The sequence below is a fragment of the Argiope bruennichi genome, chromosome X2 (assembly GCF_947563725.1).
Source record: "Argiope bruennichi chromosome X2, qqArgBrue1.1, whole genome shotgun sequence".
Classification (NCBI taxonomy): Eukaryota; Metazoa; Arthropoda; class Arachnida; order Araneae; family Araneidae; genus Argiope; species Argiope bruennichi.
The window spans coordinates 50507913-50530079 of NC_079163.1; the positions used below are offsets into that span (position 1 = coordinate 50507913).

Consider the following 22167-nt stretch of genomic DNA (forward strand, 5'->3'; position numbering starts at 1 on the left):
CAGATAATGCGGGATATAAATTTTTTTTTTTTATATGACAATTACATCACATGAAATGAATCCATTAAAAAATTTTCCATTGCAAATATAACTTGCTTTTTTTCTACCAAGTAAATTCTTAATAATTTTGTGCGCAAAATGCTTCCATAAATATTTCAAAGAATAATTAATTGATATTTCCTCAATTACTAATAAAGCAACACCTTTCAGAAGTCTTCATATTTGAAATACATTAGATTTCAATAAATAACTGTTAAACTTTAATAAATATTAATCTAAGGCAGATTTTGATAAACTGTATGATTATCAAATAGTGAGCATTAAGGAAATCAATATCATTGAAATAGTAACATTTTAAATTTTAAGATGGTTTAAAAATATTTCTTTTGGAACAATTTCCCCTGACGTTACTATACTATAAAAACCACTTCTCCCATGCTCTCTCATAAATAAATAATATTAGAGAGTTATATTTGACTTGAATAATACTAACTGCATAACACTGGCGAATAAAAATTATGAAAGAGCCTATTAATATGTGATCTTGGCGATTAATCGTTGCAATGCGTTTAATACAAAAGAGCGAGAAAACTGAATGTATGTTTTAGAACGAATTTTTCCAATTCGACATAGAGCTACAATTGTAGTCACAAAATCAAATACCTTATTTCATAAATTTAAATCATTGCGTTTATATGTCCGAGAAAGTCTAGACCAAGAGAAGGAAAATTCTTGTTCTATTTGATTCCACATTTTAAACATATCTGCACTTTAAATATTTATTTTGCGTCTCAAATTTTATCCATATAGCTATCTTCAATCAACAGATGGACAGACAAGATTCTTCTTAATGGGATTCATTTAAAATATGATAAAAATCTACAGATTTAGAGATCGTGAACAAAATTTCATCTGCCATTCATTCTGAGTAATTCAAAGTCTGTCTATCTTCTTCTGTCTATTTACGACTTAAAGAAGTCAGAAACGATGTGATTCGTCAAAATCTCGAGTTCGAATTTCTTGATGATTTCAATACTTTTTCCTTATAGACTAAGTATGGGAGAAAGCAAAAACTTAAAAATGTTGGTTAATTTCCAATAATTTGAGTATTTAACTAAATTTTAAACTTTAAAACGTAGTCAGAATTCTTTCCCTTGTCTTATAGGAAAAAGTGTAAAAAATTTGATAAAATTCGATCTAGTTCTTTAGAAGTTATGGGAAACATACCTCTATATACATACATAGCCACAATGACTTTTACCTATAGTAAGATAATTCAACCTTTCTTGATATAACGCAACTATAATTTTGTGCTTCTGCTAGTTTTTTCTAAATTCCTCCAATTTATCAATAAATAAACACATCACATTTCTATTTTGTTTCATGGAAACGTAAATAATATTGAACAAAAATGGAAGAATGGCATCAATGTAATTTTTTGTAATTTTGCTACAACTTTCTATCTGTCTGATTAAGACAAAATAAACAATAATTATTATTTTCTTTCATATTTAACATAAATGTTTAATGCGTTTTATTCAAAAATATGCAGCTTATTAGCAGAATTTGTACCTAAATATGGATTTTTATCCATAATTTTAATAATTTTTAATGATAATTATGAAATGAAATAATTTTAAATATATCCATATTTCTTTCTTAAGATTTTCAATAAAAATAATTTTATTTTTAATAATAATAATTTTTAATGATAATTATGAAATGGAATAATTTTAAATATATCCAGATTTTTTTCTTAAGATTTTCAACAGACAAAATAATAATAAATTAATAAAAATCAAACTAATTAATGCGTTTATTTATGAAAAATTAGCTGTCATAGTGCGTGAGGAATATAAGCATTGCTTGATTATTTAAATACTAAATAGCAATTATTGTAAATTCGATTAGATTAGCAGTATATTATGGTTTTTAACCTTTTTTTAAAAAATACAACAAAATTTTTAATTTATAAAGAAACGAATTTTTAAACGATTATATTTATGGAATTTTTAGTATAAGTAGTAGTTATTAGTTTGAGAGGAAGCAAAACGAAATGAGATATAAAGAAGTAATATTTTTTTATTTATAAAATAAAATATAGCTCTTCAAACAACTAAGTATTTAGTTGAAATTCGAAAATAATATGTTTTAAACTTTATCATGTTTCGTGAATTATTTCAATGTTAACCCTCTGCATGTTAAAATACCATATATTTGAGCTCTAAAATGTAGTTAAAAACTATTGGTGATTTGTCATTTTAAGATCAATTAAATAAGTATTTTCTTTATATTTTTAATTTTTATTTTAATTTTATTTTTTAATACAGTCAAGAGTGCAAATAGCAGAGATTTAGAAAAATATTCTTATAAACGATTGTGTCATCTTATTTATGATAGGAAATAAAATACTTACATTTTGGCCCCTCGTGTGCTTGGGATTGTAAGATATCTTTGAACCATTGGCTGACTAACACCATATATGGAGAGCCAAGTGAAGAAGCCGCCTATTGCTAAACTCCAGACTGTGTGCCTTGTAGTAGGATCAAAATCAAAGCTAAAAATAGAGACATTTTTTCGTGAACATATTTATGTAAATACAGTTATGCAATATTTATCATATGTCATTATCTCTCTAAATCTTAATTAAAAAATGGAAAGCTGTATCCGAAAAAGTTCATGATTTATCTGCCATCCTTATTTAGGAAATTTTGTTGAGTTACATTTCTGATTTATAATATCATGGTTGCTGATGTATGCATGCAAAATTTTTAATTTGGATTTTTAACATTTTTTTTTGTTTTATATATAAATATCCGAAAGCAATTCTGCTATTCTTGTTAGATAATCAAATAATTCAGAAAGTAGTACTAAAAGGAATTTTATGCTAAATCTCTAGAAACAATATTTTTTTATTTAATGAATTTTTCAACCATAGTTACAAAATTTTGAAAAAAAAAAAATAATATGCTCAAAATTCTTTAAATTAAATGCATAATTATACTTCTTTATATTAATATAAGTAAGTGATATAACCATATTTTAATCAACTGAAACAAAGCAATGAGGGTTTAATATTGTAACAAAATTAGCCTATTCGAGAATTGTAAAAAAAAAAAATCTTGATGCAATTATTTTAATGAATAACAAAAAAAGAGAGAAATTGTTTCAAAATAGACATGAAGAATCATATTTTTTTGATTCAGTATTATTATTCAATTTTCATTTTTTCATGCTAGTGAAACATTTTTAAGTTAATACTTTTTAAAAGGTTTAATATTCAAGCAATTAAATATGTTTTTTTTAACTCCTAAAAATAATAAATTCTTATCTCTAAAAGTATTGTCGAAAAATTAAATGTTTATTTTATACTGTGCTTCATGTTTTTTTATTTCCTTTTTTAAAATAAAAGTTAAACTAACATTATAGGAGAAGGGTATTTTGATACAAATTTTATTTTTTTATTTGGACAAGTGTTTTTTTTATCAAAACAAATAGACTGGAAAGATAATTTTTATTTGAAATTTACATTTTTTCATATGTTTAATACCAACTAAAAACACATTTTTAATAAATAATAGCAATGAAATCATTATCTCCTTATACAACTTCCAAAATATTAAATATCCTTCATATACATATTCTACAAAATTATAAGTGAAATCATACTTTCAGGATGAACTTTTAAATTAAAAATGTATTAAAATCCAAATTTTGAAAAGCAAATAAAATTTGCTATCATGAAAATACTTACTTGAAAAATTCAATCCTTTGTCCTTCATTGTTCTTATTCCAAACATAGCTCATACCTCCTAAATCAATAGATCCTTTAATAACGACTACTAACATAGCTCCAAAGATTACAAATACTTGAAATAAATCCGTCAGAACCACAGCTTTCATTCCTCCCTGAGCAAAAAAATAATTGCACAATGAATTATATTTAATTGAAAATAATTTATTAAAACTGTACATGAATATTAAGAGAGCATGTCTTTTGTTATAGCTTTTGATTAGAAACATTCACCTTCCTGATTATTCTCCTACTTTCGTACATTTTTAGAAAACAATTTAAATAACCTTAATAAAAAGGTTGAGCTATTAATTATCTTCCCGGTCTATTGGGAGCACAGCAATTAACATATTCGTTTGAGATAAGATTGCTATGATTAGGTGTTCAGACGTCGGTCACGTGATCAAAGGTTTTCGGTCTCCAAACCGGATTTCACAAAAGACATTGTATCAATGTGGGCTTAGTACACATTAAATCTGACATGGACAGTGAAACGTGTTCTCGCTCGTATGTGCAAATAGAAGGTTGAAGAGTGTTGGTGATTTCAGGTGTTATTTCGCCATCTAACGATAGTTGAAGTTTATGAAGTCTGTTCTATTAGATACATCATGTTGGGTCGAAATAGGACATTAATAGAACTAAACTAACCCAATAAACAATATACATGTGCTTTATTAGTAGAATTTTTTTTTTTACTTATTGGCTGATATAGATGTCGTATTCTTAAATTATTTGATTCCATTCCCTTCACTGTAGGAAATTTAATTTTTGTTATCAACTTAAGTGATAATGGTTTCAGTCTCCTGCTTAAATACATTTGCTTTCTTTTGATAGCTATACTTATTTCAAAAGTGGAAAGACAAGAACAGATTTCCCCGTGAATGGGGGAAAAAACAACGGGTCCTGTTTTTGAATAATTTAAAATTAAGAAAAGATCGTCTTTGTTAGAAACCAGATTTCAAAAGGCATTTTGAGACTTTGTCGATCAGGAATCTAAGATGAAAAGTAATTCATTACATATATTACAATGATTTTATTTCTCAAGCTGAATAAATTTATTATTAATCAGAATGATAGTCAGTTTTATTAAGGACATTTTAAAAGTTTTAAACATGACTTTTTTGTCTTTTTGTTCTAAATGCAGTTTTGTATATTTCGTAAAAGAATTTTTCATGATATGAATCTTTGCAATGAGGCTATTCCATGTTTGTTTATATGTTGCATAATTTCATATATAGCAATTTGATCATTCAAATCATAAATTAATAATCCTTAGCTCCATTTCTATTTATTTTTATTTGCTTTTTCGTTCCTCTGTTCCTTATAGGATCTAGTGAAAATCGCAGTAATTACATGGATTTAATTTAATCTGGAATTTTTATTTTATACATAAAAAAAGACAAAACACTGGATATCAATAATCTTCGATTTTTGATAAGATCTAATTCCTAATATCGAATACTTATGCAAATTTTGCTGAAACTTAATATGAATAAATTGTCAAAAATTTCTATATTTTCAAGATATCCACTTTTAATGAAATTTCAATACAAATTTTTCTTTTAAGACAAAAAAATATTTTCTTTTCCAATTTATAATATCTTACGCTTAATTTTAATTTAAAATCAAAAGCATATTAATCTGATATATATCCGTTTTTGCGCTACCCTTGCGATTCTCTCATTTTGAAATTCCATAAATTTTACATCAGAAGTTCTTACTGACTTTTATGGTACATTATAGCACTTCCGTTTTTATTTTCCTAAAACAGTAACGGATATTGTTATTGCTACGATTCTAGGAAACACTAGCTGAAAATCATGAGTAAAGTGAATGATAATAATAAAAAAATTGATAAGGATTTATATAATAATTAACAAAATATTAATTTTTTGAAAACTACCGCAAAGTATAAAAAGAGGAAATTGCCATATATTAGTGCAAGAATGCTAATATATCGCAATTTCCGCTTCTTATGACACTCAAAACGAATATCATGATTTCTGTACTTCTTGCATACGTTTCTTTTTCCCCTTTTCAAAAAGAAAAATTATTTAAAGTAGTATTCTTCATATAATTGATAAAAAAAAGTGTCGCTAACCTGTTTCTATAACTGGTTCACTGATTTTCTGGATTCGAAAGTTCAAATACCAGCTCGTTCATTTCTTCTTAAATTCATTCCGATTTTAAGCTTAGTCGTATTTATGGAACAGGGTTAATTATTTTCTGGAGGGAAATTTTAGATTTAATTTAAAGATTCAAAGATTGAATCCTTATTTATTTGATCGACGTGAGGTTTATTGGTTGAAAGAGATTTGTTATTTTCATACCTGCAGTGATGATTTTAAGAAGATAATCAGTTAATTATATTACGGTAATCATATTTCGAATTGGAGTAATATCATCATAAAAATGTTTATGGATAAAAGCTATTCAATTTATAAAATGCACAAGGTAAAAGATTTTGTCAAAAGAGCATTTAAGCATCAAAATGATTTATTACAATGTTCTATAATAATTAATGTAAGAAGTAGCAGTTTTAGCTCTGATAAATGCTGAAGTAAAAAAGAAATCGTCCTAAGTCTTCATTGACTTACTTAAAAACGAGTAAATATGTTTTTGTTGTTTTAATATGCCATCTCTTTCGCACAAAAATCAAACTTATATCAATGTACCATCATTTTACAATACGTATTGCTGATGTATTAATATGCACATTTTTTTCTATTACAAAGATGACATTTTAAAACAATCAAAATCTTTAATTTCTTTTTCTTGGGATTTGATACCTTGTAGCATTACGCCAACGATGCTTAAATCCCGGATACTATATATATTTTTTCTATTATAAGAATATTGTTGCTTATTCAACGACGCATTTGCATGACAAAGCTCATTATAATTAATTTTTCTACTGATATTACTAATTTGCTTGGAATATTTTTTCAGAAAATTTGCTGTTATTAAAATCTTCTTTCGATTGGTAGAATTACTTTAATATAGTGGTTATAAAACTGATATCAAAATATTAAATACAAAACATAAATTTTAAATATACTTACGATGGTAGTGTAGAATGTGCAAACTAAGCCAATAGATAGAACGCAGAACCAGACTTTAAGACCAGTTACTGAAAAAAAGGGAGAAATTGTTTTAGATTATATTCTTCCATTTGCTTTTTTTTTACAAAAATTCAAATAATAATAATAGCAATTACTTTTATATAAGTACCATGTTTAAATGATACTATTGCATTATTTATCTTATATATTTATTAACACTATGTATGAAGCTTCCTTTTTCTTTAAATAAGAATCAAAATTTTAAAGTCTAGAACAGTAAAATAGTACTTCCGTTGGTTTTCTTATAACATAATTATTTATTTTTAGCTTTAAAAAATGTCATATAATTTTAAAATTTATAAATAGGCATAATGGGAAAGAATTTTAAATAAAAAAAAATTAAATATGCGTTATGTAATTTGACTAGAATACTCAACTATTTTCGCACATCATCTGTAACAAATTTTGGAAAGAACGAAGAAAGAAAGAACTACACTCCTCGATAAAAAAATTATAACACGCAAATAAAATAACATTTAAAGATTATTTATTGAGTTTTTTGTTTAATATTACAATGCTGAAGTGATGAGAGTTACAAAGAAAAAAATATTTTTATACAATTTAATATCTTTCATTTCTTGATATCTGTAGCCGAAAGTACTTGCCTTCTAAAGATATCGCATCTCGTTCTTGAAATTATGTTCTCCAGAAAAGTTATTCAGAACATTTTAGAAAAGTTATTCAGAGCAATTGTTAATGCATCTTAAATATGTCACTCTACATATTCAAGTCGTGTTAACAATTGTTTTTCAAAATCAAATAAATAATGATTTTTGTTTTTTTATCTTAAATTTGCACTTTCAATTATAGCATTATTTTTCCTTTTAGTAATGAACCAATTTTTATTTTTCTTGAATAAAACAAAAGAATATGCAATAGTTTGATGCTCCAACAAAACATATTTACAATTTATTTCAAATCTTCAAATAAAAATAGAGATGAAAATTGCTCTTAAACCCATGTTAAGCGCAATATATAGATATGTATGAATTAGGCATCAAGTTGCTATTTTTATTTCATTTTGATTTGAAGTCATTTATTCTCATTTACATTCTCATTAGGACTAATTATTAAATTACGGATTAATTATTATTATGGCTCAATCAATAGAATTACGGAAAGCATAATCTTATATCCGTGAGATACAAAGATGACACTTAAGAGTGAAAATTTTTTCGCCCGTTGGAAGGTTAAAATCTTGCCTTTTTTGTTAGCTCAAACAATGTATATTTTAAGAGACTAAGCTACTTAGTGTATAAAATAACAAGGACTATTGTTTCTGCAAAAAAATTAAAATCCCTTACTGTTCTAAAAACTTACCTCCCATGTTCGTTACCCTTTCTTTTATGAATACATGTTAAAAAATAAAAATAAACATTAAAAGAATCCTTACCTTGAGATAATGCAAGAGATGGGGCATACATTACAATCGCCATGTATAAAACCTAAAACAAAGTAATTTAAAATTACTTTCTATGCTTAAATATTACGTCTCATTTTATTTTCTTTTTAATTACGAGTTAGTTCAAAGACAAGATTTAAAAAAATTACTTACTTAAACATTGCGAGCATTGAACTAAAAAATATTTTGAAAAGTTTGAAAATAGATTGATGGAATTAGCAAAGTCGTGTAATTTAAAGTACCAAAGCTAACAGAAATTTGTAAGCTGCAAAGCTAACAGAAGTTTGTCATCAAAACAAAATCGAAAACTAAAAGATTTATTTAAAAAGTTGTAATTGTGAACATTATGAACAGTAACAGTAATTATGAATTGCGAATTAAGCTACAGATTTGAAATGATCCAAGAAAAGTTTTGTTTACCGGGTAATTAGAGGGCTTTTGGAACTATAATGAAATTGCAGATTTTCGAGAAATTTAAACATTGAAATTGTTAAAAGAGCAAAGGAACTTCATGCTCCTTAGTCAAAATAATTTAGGGCAGAAACCTATCTAGAACCTATGAAATGAATTTTAAAAAATAATTTAATCTTTATCATTGAAATTGCATAGAATATTTGAAAACCTTAAATGTTCATTTTCCTTCCAGTAGTTATTGAATTTTTATGTCTCAGAAATGTAAAATTTAAGAATTACATATAAAGTGTCATTCTAGTATAGAGAAACTTTTAGAATTCAAACCAAATTTTGATCAGTGCTTCATTATGCAGCCTCTTTTTTTTATCAGATTTGGTACAACAATGACATAAATACTAATCGAAAATTCTAACTATTTCTTGTTTGTAAAAGAGGCTCAAAATGTTTTTTAAAATAAATTATTAAATTTATCATAATAATATTTAAACTACTAATGCTTCTTTTTTCTTTTCAGGAAAACGATCATGTTTCCTGAACTACATAATATCCTTTATTTCTTTTACGACATTCCACATACACCCAAAAATATCCAAGTTTTTGTTTCAAAGCTACTTTATAAACACCAAATTATAATTTAACATCTATAAAGTTTCTGAATTGTTTCCTGTTGATAAATGGTCAGAGAAAATCTATCTGGAGTTCAATGCATTTAAAGTATCCTGTTTGAAGCATCCGCAGATTAAGGAAGACACCATTTTATATATTTTGTTAAAGTTGAAAGGGAAACAATTACACTCATTGCCGATATATTGACCTCTCCAATTTAAAACGTATGCAGCTACAGCTTAAGGCTATAAAAAGTTTTATTGAATAAAATTTAAAAAAAAAGAAATTATATAACGAGAGATTATTCTTCAAAAAATGAATTGCTAGAAAAATGTTGCACTATTATTATGTCCAATTAAGTACCAAATAATCATGAAAGAATTTTTCTGCGGGAAGAAATTATTCATGTGAATTGTTTGAATGATTAGTTATATGGAAATCTCATTTCGAAGCTATCCGCAGGTCTTTCAAAACGGTCTTCACAGGTCTGACCAATGGACAGATGAAAATGATTCCTTCTGAATTGGCGTCTCAATTTTGCTGTCTTCCACATCATGTTAATATAACTATGATTGACTTCCCTTATATTTAATATTTTTCTACTCTTAAAAAATATTTTATACAACCTCAGATGAAATCAAGACTCAATGTCTAGGTCTACATCCAATCAGACGTTCCTTTAAATGAGTAAAAATACTTTTATTTCTTATTATTTAATTAACTATTTTCACTGATAGCTCGTTTTTAATTAATAAGGCATAATAAATTTATATGTTTCATTTAAAGCATTAATAGCCTGCATTAATTTTGAACAAGTTCATATAGATGGCTTCAGTTATTTCTGATTTTAAAATTATGATATATCTGCTCAGTTTCATCAATTTCCCTGAGTCTAGTTGTTTTTATGTTCATGTTTATATCCAAGTTACCTATTTTCATAATTTTTTTCTTTTTAAAAGTTATTCATCTATTTATCTACCATAAATTTCATGTGAGAAATTACATCAATCCCAAAAATATTTTTATTTATTATTGTTCTCTGCATTTGTTGTATTTCTTTCTATTAGGAAACCATCACCAGTTTGAATCCATAACATTATGGGTTTTACTGTTTATCAATATTCGACTTATAGTTTTAACGATTGAAATGTGACCCATAGGATCACATTACATTTCTGCTATTTCCTTGTCCACTATCCAATGCAAATAATGGCAAGCCTGGGTTATTTACTGATCTCAATAATCTACTGAGAGCATTGATATTCTAATCAGCCTTCTAAGACAGATACTAAAAACATCAAACTTCATAAAATGGGCCTCAAAGTCATGTCACAGTTGTTCTGCTTGTTGAATGCGATAGTCAGGTCACCCATTGTTTTTCGTTGGCTCACAAAAACGCCTCAGATCAGAAATTTATGAAATTGACCATTTAGTAAACGTGGATGGTCACTTCACTGCATTTTATAACGCTGTCCTTGAGGTTTCATAAATATAACCTTGATAAAGTAGAACAAAATATATTAAAAGTTGCAACTCCCTAAAGCTTCTTCCCGCATATTAAATGTCTGAATTTATCCCACGTTCATATTTAATTTATCCCAATTCTATAGTCATTAACACGCAATTTTACGTTTCACAAGAGATATTCTGAAATCTAATATAAGCAATGGCAACCACCTGACTGTTTCTATCTTTTTAACTGGATGTGGCACTCACATGTAGTTTGCATTTTGTTATCCCATAATTTTTGGCTTTTCAACAATGATGCAGCTTTATACGACATTGATACAGCCATATTCAGGTATGTGTAAGAACTTTCAAAACCTTGGACATATAAACTCTCTCTCTGTTGATGATGATGATTGGTAATAATCCTATCGCGTAAATTTCGCTTTGTTTCAAAAACTTTTTTGTTTGCTATTTAATAAAATCAAGAAAAAAAAATTCAAGACATATTTACTAAACTCAGGCTTTAAGCGTCAGCAATTCTTTCCCAAACAGATAAAAGCTAAAAGCCTTACATAACAATCAAATTTCTCTCTGCATATTTACATAAATTAAATAATTGTAACACACGAAAGGAAGATAAAAAAATATCCTTGATTGCTTGCTGTTTCCTCAAAGCATTTCTTGATTCAAGGTCTTAAATCGATGAGTCAGCAATTATATATATTGCCATTTAACTTCCTTTAAATGTAGCAGATAAGAAAAAATTCTTGTCTCAATTTGAAGTCAATTAGACATTTAAATAACTTCATCAGAGAAATGCCAAAACATCGCATTTCGTGTTCACCAAACATTTGTTTAGACCTTGTCTTCATCATTCATGGAGTAATCTCTCCCATATACTGGTATTTTAGCTGTTGCGATTTGTAGTAATAATGAATGTTGTGTTAATGATACAAAACTAATGTTTGATTAGACTTTAGTGCTGTAAGAACATTTGACACTTGAACCAAATCCGGTGATGCACTAATGAAATGGTTTCAATTTATCTTTGGCATTAAATTAATGATAAGTGATCATATATTTATTCCTTTTTAACAAATAGACACCATTACGATAAATTCCAATTAAATTAAGCGTTTCATTCACAAATGCAGAATGCAACAGAGTCATTAAGAATGCAAAGTACTACTATACTTTTAATGAGTATTCAGTAGTACGATGAAATTTTGTCTTACATGATTGAAACTAATTTGAACGTGCATTCGAAAAATTATTGCTTGAAATTGAGAAGCTTTATGATGCAAGTATTCTTAACTTTTCATGATTAGTCTCATTTTCATGAATTGTTATTTTATAAATCATTATATCCTCATTTGTTATTAACTGAAAAAGTGGGTGAATTGAAATTGAAATTTTTATTCAGAAATTTTCCATTGAATTCAAGAACTATCATTATTTTAAATGCTAAACTGTTGAATACATGATGTACCATTTTGTGACATTTTGATATTTCAGCGACCATTTTGTTATATTGATATCAGATTATTGTATTTTATCCATGTAAGAAAAAAATATTGCTGTAACATTTAACATACTGACACTACATAGGTATATTGAAATTAAAAGTAAAAGTTTATTTGTCCGTTTTAGTATTCAATACATTTAATGTTAATGAAAAATACTTTCGGTGCCATTTCTTGCTGAATATATTTTTATTAAATAAAATAAAATTTAATTACAAATTTCTAGTGTTTAATGATTTAGTAAGAAACGACGTAATTTCTATTCAACTGACATATGTATAGTAATAAAAAGGAACTTACCTTGCCAGATATTAGCAAAAAATTCTGAATAAGTTTTAAATCTATTTTTTAACCAAATCCAAATTTAAGCTAGAGGTCTTAGGAAAGCAGTTTTTACTAATCTAAGTTTTTAAGTGAAATTTTATTATGCTATATGCATTTTTGATTAGTTAAAAATGGTTATTATTATTTAATTGAATTAAAAATCTGTTCTGGAATGATTTCTCTAAAATTATCTGAACAAAAAAAAATTTCTTTTTGGATAATATATCCTAAATTAGTAATAACTAAATAAGTAATTATTATTTTATAAAAATTAATTTTCAGAAAAGAATTTAAGAACTAACAACACCATAAAGAAAGGTTTAAACTTTGATTTGACTTAATACATCTGCACCATAACTTAACAAAATAAAAATAAATTATTAGTACATTTAAAAGGAATAATTTTCAATTCTTATACTTAATAAATGAGTATATATTCAAATTATATTCATAACAGTACTTAAGTGGGCACAAAATATTTAAAAAGAAATATTTGATGTATTTCTACCAATAGATCTAACAGTATCAAAAAACATGAATTATTTTATAAGTTTTGAAATTTAAGAAAGTTTTATAATAAAATGTTTAATTTAAAGATTGCTTTTTAATTGTAATTAACGGCTGCTTACGATATTAGGATAAACAAACATAATTAATTTTCAATCATTTTTATCTCTCCTTTTGCTTTAAATCAGATAAATATTTAAATAAAACCACAGTAAAATAATTTCAGAGTATACTTACCATTTGAATAGTGAAAATGGTGGAGCATATTGTTCGAACAGGTCTGCTGAAACGTAGTTCTAAATACTGTAATAGAAAAGAACAATAATTATAGATACTGCATTTACAACTTACTTACTTCATTTTAAAATAAAAAAGGGGTAGTAAAATTGCTTTTTTTCTTAAAATAAAATAATATTTGACATATTCTTTAATTAATTTAGACAAAATAGTTCTGCTTAAAACTAATGAATATAAACAAAAACAAAAATATCATAACATGTTCTACCATAACATTTTCCAATTAAAAACAAGAGTAACTATTTTTCTTTCCAAAATTAAGTGATTAAGAAAAATAATTATTTTAATATCATTTACTATATAAATTTATTTAACAGTTTAAAGAATTTAGTAATCGCTTAATATTTCTGTAAATTACCAAAAGTATTTGAAGGATTGGAAATTATTTATCTGACATCTCTCTGAGTTTTAGTCAACGAAACTTTGGAGCTTTAGAATAGTTTTATTCTAATTAAGCACTTTATCTATCAATTTTGCCTTAAATCTTCTTCTAAAAGTATGATCAAATCCATGCTTAAAGCCTCTGAAATCCTAATAAATAGAATGCAATTCTTAGCCATCCAAGCACTTTTTTAAATTTCATCAAAAGGGTTCCACGGCCTTTTGTCACTACTTCGCGAATGAATGAATATTTACTTCCAAATCACTTGGGTATACTGGACTAACCCTGTTAAACTTTATATCACTAGTTTGGAACATAATTTTAGGGAGAAGGCCAGGTGACGGCTCCGTGTCGAGTACAATTCCAAAATTGTGAAATGTGTATGTGTAACTTTCAAAAAAGGACATTTGTCTGATTCAAGTTGAATGTTACTTAAGTAATCTTAGTGCAAGCTTTAAAATCATGTTAGGAATATTAAAATCCCAATAATTTAAATCTGTAACAACAATATTTTCCATTATTGCAAAATTAAATAGAAAAAAAAAGAAAACCTTCAGTTATAATAAATGTAGTTAAAACAGAAATTCACAAAACTTGAAATCATTTGAATAATTCAAAGCGGCGTAGATATTAAACTGTCTGAAAATGCAAATTTTAGCAATAAAAATTTGAAGTTGAATATATTTCAGGCTATTTTTGTAATCCGATTGTTATTAACAGATCTAATGATCCATAAAAATGTTTAAAAATAAACCACTGATGCCATTGAAACATGATCGGTATAAAATAATAAATAGTTATAGAATCCTTTTCCAATTGTTGTTGAAACCTTCACATTATGTTTTAAATTTCGTAAACAAGACTTTTGAATTTAAAAACGGATAAACAAATGATCTTTTATGAAATCGGGAAAAAGTAATTATTTCCAAAAAATTGAAATTTTTTTTTCATTGTTTCTGGAGGACTTGTTATTATTTTCTATAAAAATACAATCTTTAAAAAAATGTGATAGCAGTTCGAGCTTGTAGTAAAATATTTTTTTGGTTGACTCAAGGTCCTCGTAATATTACAATGTTCCGCTCTAAGAGGCTTTCCTCTGAATTTTTAAACTACATAAGATCATTTGAAATCCAATATCGTTTTGCCTTTTTTCTTTTTCCATTAGATCACAACTAATCGAATAAAACTACACTGTTAAAATATTTTCGTGTATATAATATCAAATTTTTTCGATGACATTTGCTTCAAATATGTCTTTGCAGTGCATCTAAAAATGAAAAACGACAATGAAGTGAGGGAAAAAATACCTTAACCATATTCTCTTGTACCGATGTAACATATTTGAAATAAAGTTAGCGTATGAAATAAAAGTTTAAAAAATAAAAGCAATATTTCGGTTGCAAAATAAAAAAGTATTTTGCTTCAGGCAATCTTTTTAAGGGAAACTCACTCTTGAGGTGTTTTAGAATAAAATAATTTCCAGATAATTCAAGGAATATTTGTACTTTTATAAAGAAAGCTATGTTTTTTTTTATTTAATGGCAAATTTAAGTAACTACAAACTTGGTAACACCGACAAGCCACTATGGCATACGGATTAAATCTGACTGACCAGACCGCCGTGACAGCATTGTCGGGAACTAAGATTGAATCATAAAGGCCCACACCGGTCACTGTAAAACCCTTCCTGTGAGAAGCACGTCTCGTCATCGGTAGGAAGTAGCCGACCCCCACAGTTTTTGTACCCACCCGGGTAGCGAGAATCAACCACCATACCGGAAGCTTTTCATTCTCATATCTGATGTGCCCCTCCCCATGCGCTGGGAGGGCCGATTTAAATAAAAAAATATTTTCACTAATAATGAAACTGATTACCAGCAAATGACGAAAAGTTTCGAAATTGAGAGTATTATTATTTAATTCACTTTACAATTATGTTTATTATGGAAATGGCAACCTTCAATGAATTTATTTTCCGTAGATGAAACAAAATTAAATTCTAAATAATGTATAAAAACTTATATAAAAATATAAATTTATTTAAAATAGTTACATTTATATAATAATATAAGCAAAAATCATTGCCCTATGATGTATGTATGTAATTCCACATCTCCTTCTAACACGATTGATTTCAACCACATTTTACATACTTATTCTTTAAGATATGAGAAATAACACTATTCCACTTTTCAAAGTGCAAAACATTAAATATTCAAATAATTAGAAATTAATTATATTTTCCCCTTTATCGGCAGTAACTTTGCGGCGAATAATCTTGGAAACATATTTTAATACCGCCTTAAAATTCAGCATTTTATCATTTCAATGCTATTTCTATTTGTGATTATATTTATGATATTTACGATTTCTATTATGAATAAATGATATTTCTATTTCAAAGATAATTTTTGCATGATATTTCTTTCAATTATTATTAATTCTAAAAATATGAAAGTGTTTTCTAATCAATAATATCATACTAAACGTATTTGCACTAAATTTACAGTGGATTATCATTGAATGCGCTAACATCTGAATGCACCAAGTAAGAAATATTTTTATAAATATGTTTATGGTCAATGCAAGTATTTTTAAAGTTAGAAAGCATCATCCCAGGAAAAGAAATTGTGCAGAAAGAAAAACTCTTTAACACTTGATGTTCATCAGTTTCTTTCAATCCTAAAAACAATATTGGTTATTCATAATATGTTGTTGTTTCTTATGGCATTTGCCATGGACAAGCCCGCTGTTACGAAGAAAGCGATTTTAAGCCGGTGGGGGAAGCGTCTCTTGTTTTTTTAGTAGCGCCAACTAGGGCCAAGAGTACGACTTTGCTACTCATGCATCATTCATTCGCTTGCACAACCCCTTTTTACAGAAAGGCACATTCACACATCTCACAGATAGAACAACGGGAGAACAGCCATGCCTAAACCAGGACTTGAACCCAGGAAGTCCAGATCACGGGGAAGTATATAAGTTTGGAAAGTAGAATATTGTCAACAAATTTTTTAAAAAATGATAATGGTAACACAATAGAAATCATGAATATCCTTGGAAGCAAAGAAAAATCTATTTTTGTTCTATAAATTCTATAAATTTGTTTTGTTTTGTGGTATAAATAACTGTGAAATCAGAACTGAAACATAATATTTATTCCTTTCTCAACATCACTGCATTTAACAAGGGCCATTAATGGCTAATTAGTATAGTACATGGCCTGGCTAAGAAATTTGATTTTCAAATAGAAGATTATGGTTTGATTATTTGGCTTCACTCTTAACTAGCAATTTTCAGAACCTGATAGTTAAATGACTCTTTGGTAAAAAAAGAAAAAAATTTCGGTCTTTCTTGCAAGCATAATGGAGATTAATCAAGTTCATTTCTCAGGGACAAAATATTTGTCCCAAGTTGCTTTAAAAAACAGAGGAGGCCTCACTACCCCTTTATTATTAATCCTCGTTTCAGTCATTGAACATACTGAACCAAGCGGGATTAGAAAGATCCTCACCACATTTAGCAGACACTCAAATATACTACAGAATACAGAAATCTAACCATGAAAGAATTAGCAATGTTTTTCATTCAATTAAATTTAACCTTATTCTTTCAGACTAAAAGTACGAATGTTTAATTTGTTTATCTTAACAGTTGAAACACATAAATAATCAGAATAAATAATGAATTAAATTCATTCACATGTCCTTTTGTTAGTCATTTTCACTAATTACAAGAAATCAAATGGCGTGGAGCAATGTAAATGATCTGGAAAATTCACGTCATTTAACTTCTGATTTATTGCATCTAATGAATACTTTAAATTACGTTTTTGTATATTTCATTTTATTATGTCAGTCAATATCTGGCACTTTAAAAAAATTAAATAACAAAACTGGTATCAAGGGTAATTAATTTTATTTTATTTGTTTATTTATTCAAGTACAAAAATCCTTTTAAGAAAGTTTGAAGTTTTGAGACTGAAAGTTTGAAGTTTTGAAAATTTATAAGATTTATAAATTTAATGCGGGTACCCAATATATTTGTAAAAGTAATTTTCTTACATGATCTTTGAAAGGATAATTTTAATTTCAAATTGCATAAATGTGTGCTCGTTTAAAGTCAAGCCGAAATTTAAATTCAAGAACATTCTATTGCACCTGAATAAATACAGTTGTAATGCACGTTTCATAACTGATAACAATGTGAAATGATTTCGGGCAGTGTGAACAGTCACGTATTTATGCCAAGAAAAGTTACTGCAAATATTAAAATGCCGAGTAAAGTATTATATTGTTAAACGGGGAAATGTGGAGGTAAGCACGAACGCACAAGTGAGAATTCATTTTGAATTTTGAGAAAAAAAACTTTACTTTGATTTTAAATAAGTACATTCCCATACATTGTATAAATTAGTTTAATAGAAAGTCACTAAAGTGCAATCAAGGTAACGGTTTATTTTCGCAGTAAGAAAAAAAAAGCGTTTCATGAAGACTAATGTTAGTATAACTTTTTTGTGACGCATCAGCAAAATAATTTGCGATATTTTGAAATAGCGAAATAAAAATTTGTTTTCTAAGAACAGAGGTACTACTAGTTGGAAATTAATGATTCAAAAAATTTTGCATATAAAACAAAATTCCAAAATGACACCAGTTCATAGTTTTAAAGAAACGTGGAAGTTAACAGTTTGTTTTTATTTATCCATATAATTCTTTAAGAATTTTGCTAGTTTGGTGCGAATCTTGTTTAAGATATTACAAATAATTTCAAATCAAATTCATTTCGCTGAAAAAATGATTGAATTTATTTGCAAACGTTGCATATAAATGGCGATTAAAATAAGTCCTATTTTTACCTCTAAAAACTAATGAATTGCTCAAGGTTTGAGAATAAACTATAATATTATAGAATTACAGGTATCAAAAGTAATTCTAGAAAGTATTTTTTAACTTTTTAATATAATATTGAATGATAAAATATTAGTTTGTGATAATTGAGAAAGATTTTAAATCTCAATTTAAAACATTTGGTTTCATACTCGAATCTTTCTCCTAACTAACAATTACAACTAGTTTTAGCCATTAAAATATACATAATATGAAACAGGAAAGAAATATTAGACACCAAAAGTGTCTAGATGAAAAACGTAAATGACAATTAGGGTTTTTTTTAAATTATTTTCGGAGTAATATGATATTGCGCTGTAATATTTTTAATAGCATGATAAATATAAAAACGCTGTCAAAATGCAAAAAAAAAAAAAATGTCTACATAGATCTGCTTTTGATTTAGCATACAAGAAAAAAATGTGTACATTTTATCTCACTTATTTACCTAAAATCCTTTAAAACTAAAACCATACTGTTATAAAACGTTTTATAACATACCAACCGTTTTTGTGTTCGTTACTTGTAAGCTATGAAATTACAACTATTATTGCTACAAATTTAATGCAATGTATTTATATTTCCATATAAATATTATTAGAAATGCAAATATTAAAATATATATTAAAATTCATTTTAAAGTGTATCCTCACCAATTTTAGAGTCATTTATAAGATAATTTTTATAAATTAATTATTTTTTCCTTTCTTTTCCAGTATTGATTGTCTTAGCTGCATTGCTATTTTACATAGGAAATATATGAAAACCGTAAAGAAATCAGAACATAAAGAGAGAAATTTGCTTCTTCTGTTAATATGTAAGGTAAAACGTAATCTTTTCGTGAGAAAAGGACTGTGTTTGGGAATTATAACAGGGGGTGGGGATTGTGACCTGTGTTTGGATATTTTAAAAGGAGGTAGGGACTCTGGCCTGTGTTTGGGTATTATAATAAGAGGTAGGGACTATTTTAGTAGACAGCCCCAGTAAGAAGCAACAATTTCATGATATTTTTTAAATAATATTGACAATGAAATTGAAAACACGTCTAAATTTTACTAATATGATTGAGATTTACAACTGTACGAAAAGATTATTTTTGATTATTTAAAAACGAATAATAAAAATTATTTTCGTAAACTTATCCATCTGTAAAATTTATCTGTCTTTGGAATTGAAAGAGAAATCACCAAGATTTATAATTATATTACTTATAAATTAAAAGAATCAAGTATAAAAGAAACATACTCAGAAAATACAAATTGCAAAGAATAGATAATCATAGAAAAAAATAAGCATTTTTTCGGCAAACGAGACTAAGATTATATCATTAATATCTTACTGAGCATAGTGAATTTTTTTCTAAAATAGAAACAGGAATAAATAGAACCTAACTAAAAAACAAAACTAAAATACAATCTAGAAAATATCCTTACTAAAGGAAAAAGAATGAAAATATCCAATAAGGATGAAAATATCCTTTATAAAGTGATTCCCTTTTATGATAAATGAAGTGAGATTTCTATTTTTTATGAAGTAGCTCAGTTCAACATTTATATGAATTATACGTTTCTCATATGAAGTAGTTCTATAATTTAACATGGGGAAACAAAAAGTTATTTATGCAACTCCACCGAATGATTAATTCTTTGGATTTCATGCAGATTCTAAAAGAAGAAATGTTTCTGAGTCACAAATTTGTAATCTCCAAGAAAACTAATCATATAACTAAATGATAACATTAATTTCGCAATTTTTTGAATTGTTACATCAATTTATCATTATAAAATGTAGATCTTGTTTCATAAGCAGAATCATTAAATATCACAGCTTAAAAAACAAGTCTCTTGAAATAATATATGAACTTTATTCATGAAAATATGTCCATATAATGAAACAATTAGATGTGTATGAACTAAATAATATATTATTAAATTTAGAAACAGTGATAGTTTCGCAGCAAAATTACAATAATAAGAGCTGTTATTGCTTTATAATAATCTAAAACAATGGAGCCAGCTGAGTTCAAACATATTTTCTATAAGTTATGGTTCATTTAATACAATTATTTTTGACCATAGTTAGTGTTGCATCATCGTCACATTCAAAGAATTACCATTATTTTTGCTTTCGAAGAATTATTTCTCATCTGACATTGTAGGTTGACATTATTCAACACTACAAGTATTTATCACGTGACACTTAAGGTAGATCGTGACAGATTTCCAGAGCTGTCATTTTAATTATTTTTCTTTTTTTTATATATATAGGTGGGAATACAATTTTTTAAGCCACCAGTTGCTTAAATTGTAGAAAGCTCTTCAACTATGTACATTAAATAAACTCTATTTTTAGTATTTTCATGATGTTAAAGCAATATATTCAAATTTAATTTATGTATTGGATAAATGTCAAATTAAAATCTTAGGATTTTAAAATTTTATTCCGAGCTTATATATTAACACTGCACTTTAATTTAAAGACTGATTTATGAAGAGTATTTTTGGCTGTTCATGGAAAAAACACATTTATTACTAAACCGACTACACATTTTACTAGTTAAGGTCATTTATTACGAATCGGACTAAACATATTAAGATAATTTATTACCAAGAGGATTTAAAATATTTTAACTTATATCATTTATTATCATGCAAACTAAATCTATTACTAACAGAAATCATTCATTATAAAAATTCTTTTGAAACTTTCCAGGAAAAGGTTTTAAAATTTATTAAACGTTTATTTCACGCTTTATGGTTATAAGGGAATGGATAATTTTAATTTTCGTTACATGTATAAAAATGTTTTAGAAAAAAACTTTATATGCATTATTAACGATACATTATCATAACCAGATGTTTTGATAAACCAATGTAGAAATTTCTCGTTTTCGTCATTATTACAAACTGGAAATTTTAATGAAAGACATGCAATAATGATGATGTAGTCATTTTAAGTTGTGAGATTTGATATGTCTAAAGGAAAATTCTATTCATTGTTTTAAAGATACTCTTTTCTTTTAAAGTTCATTGATGTTTCATAAATATTCTAAACTGATTTTCGTGTTCATTTTCAAATCTATAAGAATTAAAAAAAAATTAGAAACATTTTTTTATAAATAAATAATAAACCAATATAAAATAAAGAAATTTAAAAAATGTAGTACAGGATTCTTTAAAATCATTACTGAATTCTTATTTCACATTAAATATTGAAATAAAATCAAGTTTTGCAAAAATATTACAATACCTTTTATTTTAATTTCCAATTCTATTAATCTTATATACTGTTCTTTCTTGAAAATAAACTTCGCAGATTAGCATATATTGGGGAATTATATACCTTTTCTTCTTTAGAATATATAGCATTTCGTCTGTAATTCATTATATGAAGGAGTATAGTATTATAGAAATATCAGTTTTAATGATGCAATTTACAAAAAAAAAAAAAAAAAAAAAA

The 22167-nt window shown here is 26.4% G+C and overlaps 1 protein-coding gene across 1 annotated transcript in view; it reads right to left on the bottom strand.

Moving 5' to 3' along the window:
- LOC129960101 (sodium-coupled monocarboxylate transporter 1-like) overlaps nucleotides 1-22167 on the bottom strand; it is a 56897-nt gene that overhangs the window by 18986 nt on the left and 15744 nt on the right. Inside the window, exons 2-6 of the mRNA XM_056073218.1 lie at nucleotides 13378-13443; nucleotides 8309-8360; nucleotides 6856-6923; nucleotides 3755-3909; nucleotides 2417-2557 (exon numbers count right to left, since the gene is read on the bottom strand). Of these exons, the coding sequence (XP_055929193.1) occupies nucleotides 2417-2557; nucleotides 3755-3909; nucleotides 6856-6923; nucleotides 8309-8360; nucleotides 13378-13443 (482 nt within the window). The remainder of the gene's footprint in view (nucleotides 1-2416; nucleotides 2558-3754; nucleotides 3910-6855; nucleotides 6924-8308; nucleotides 8361-13377; nucleotides 13444-22167) is intronic.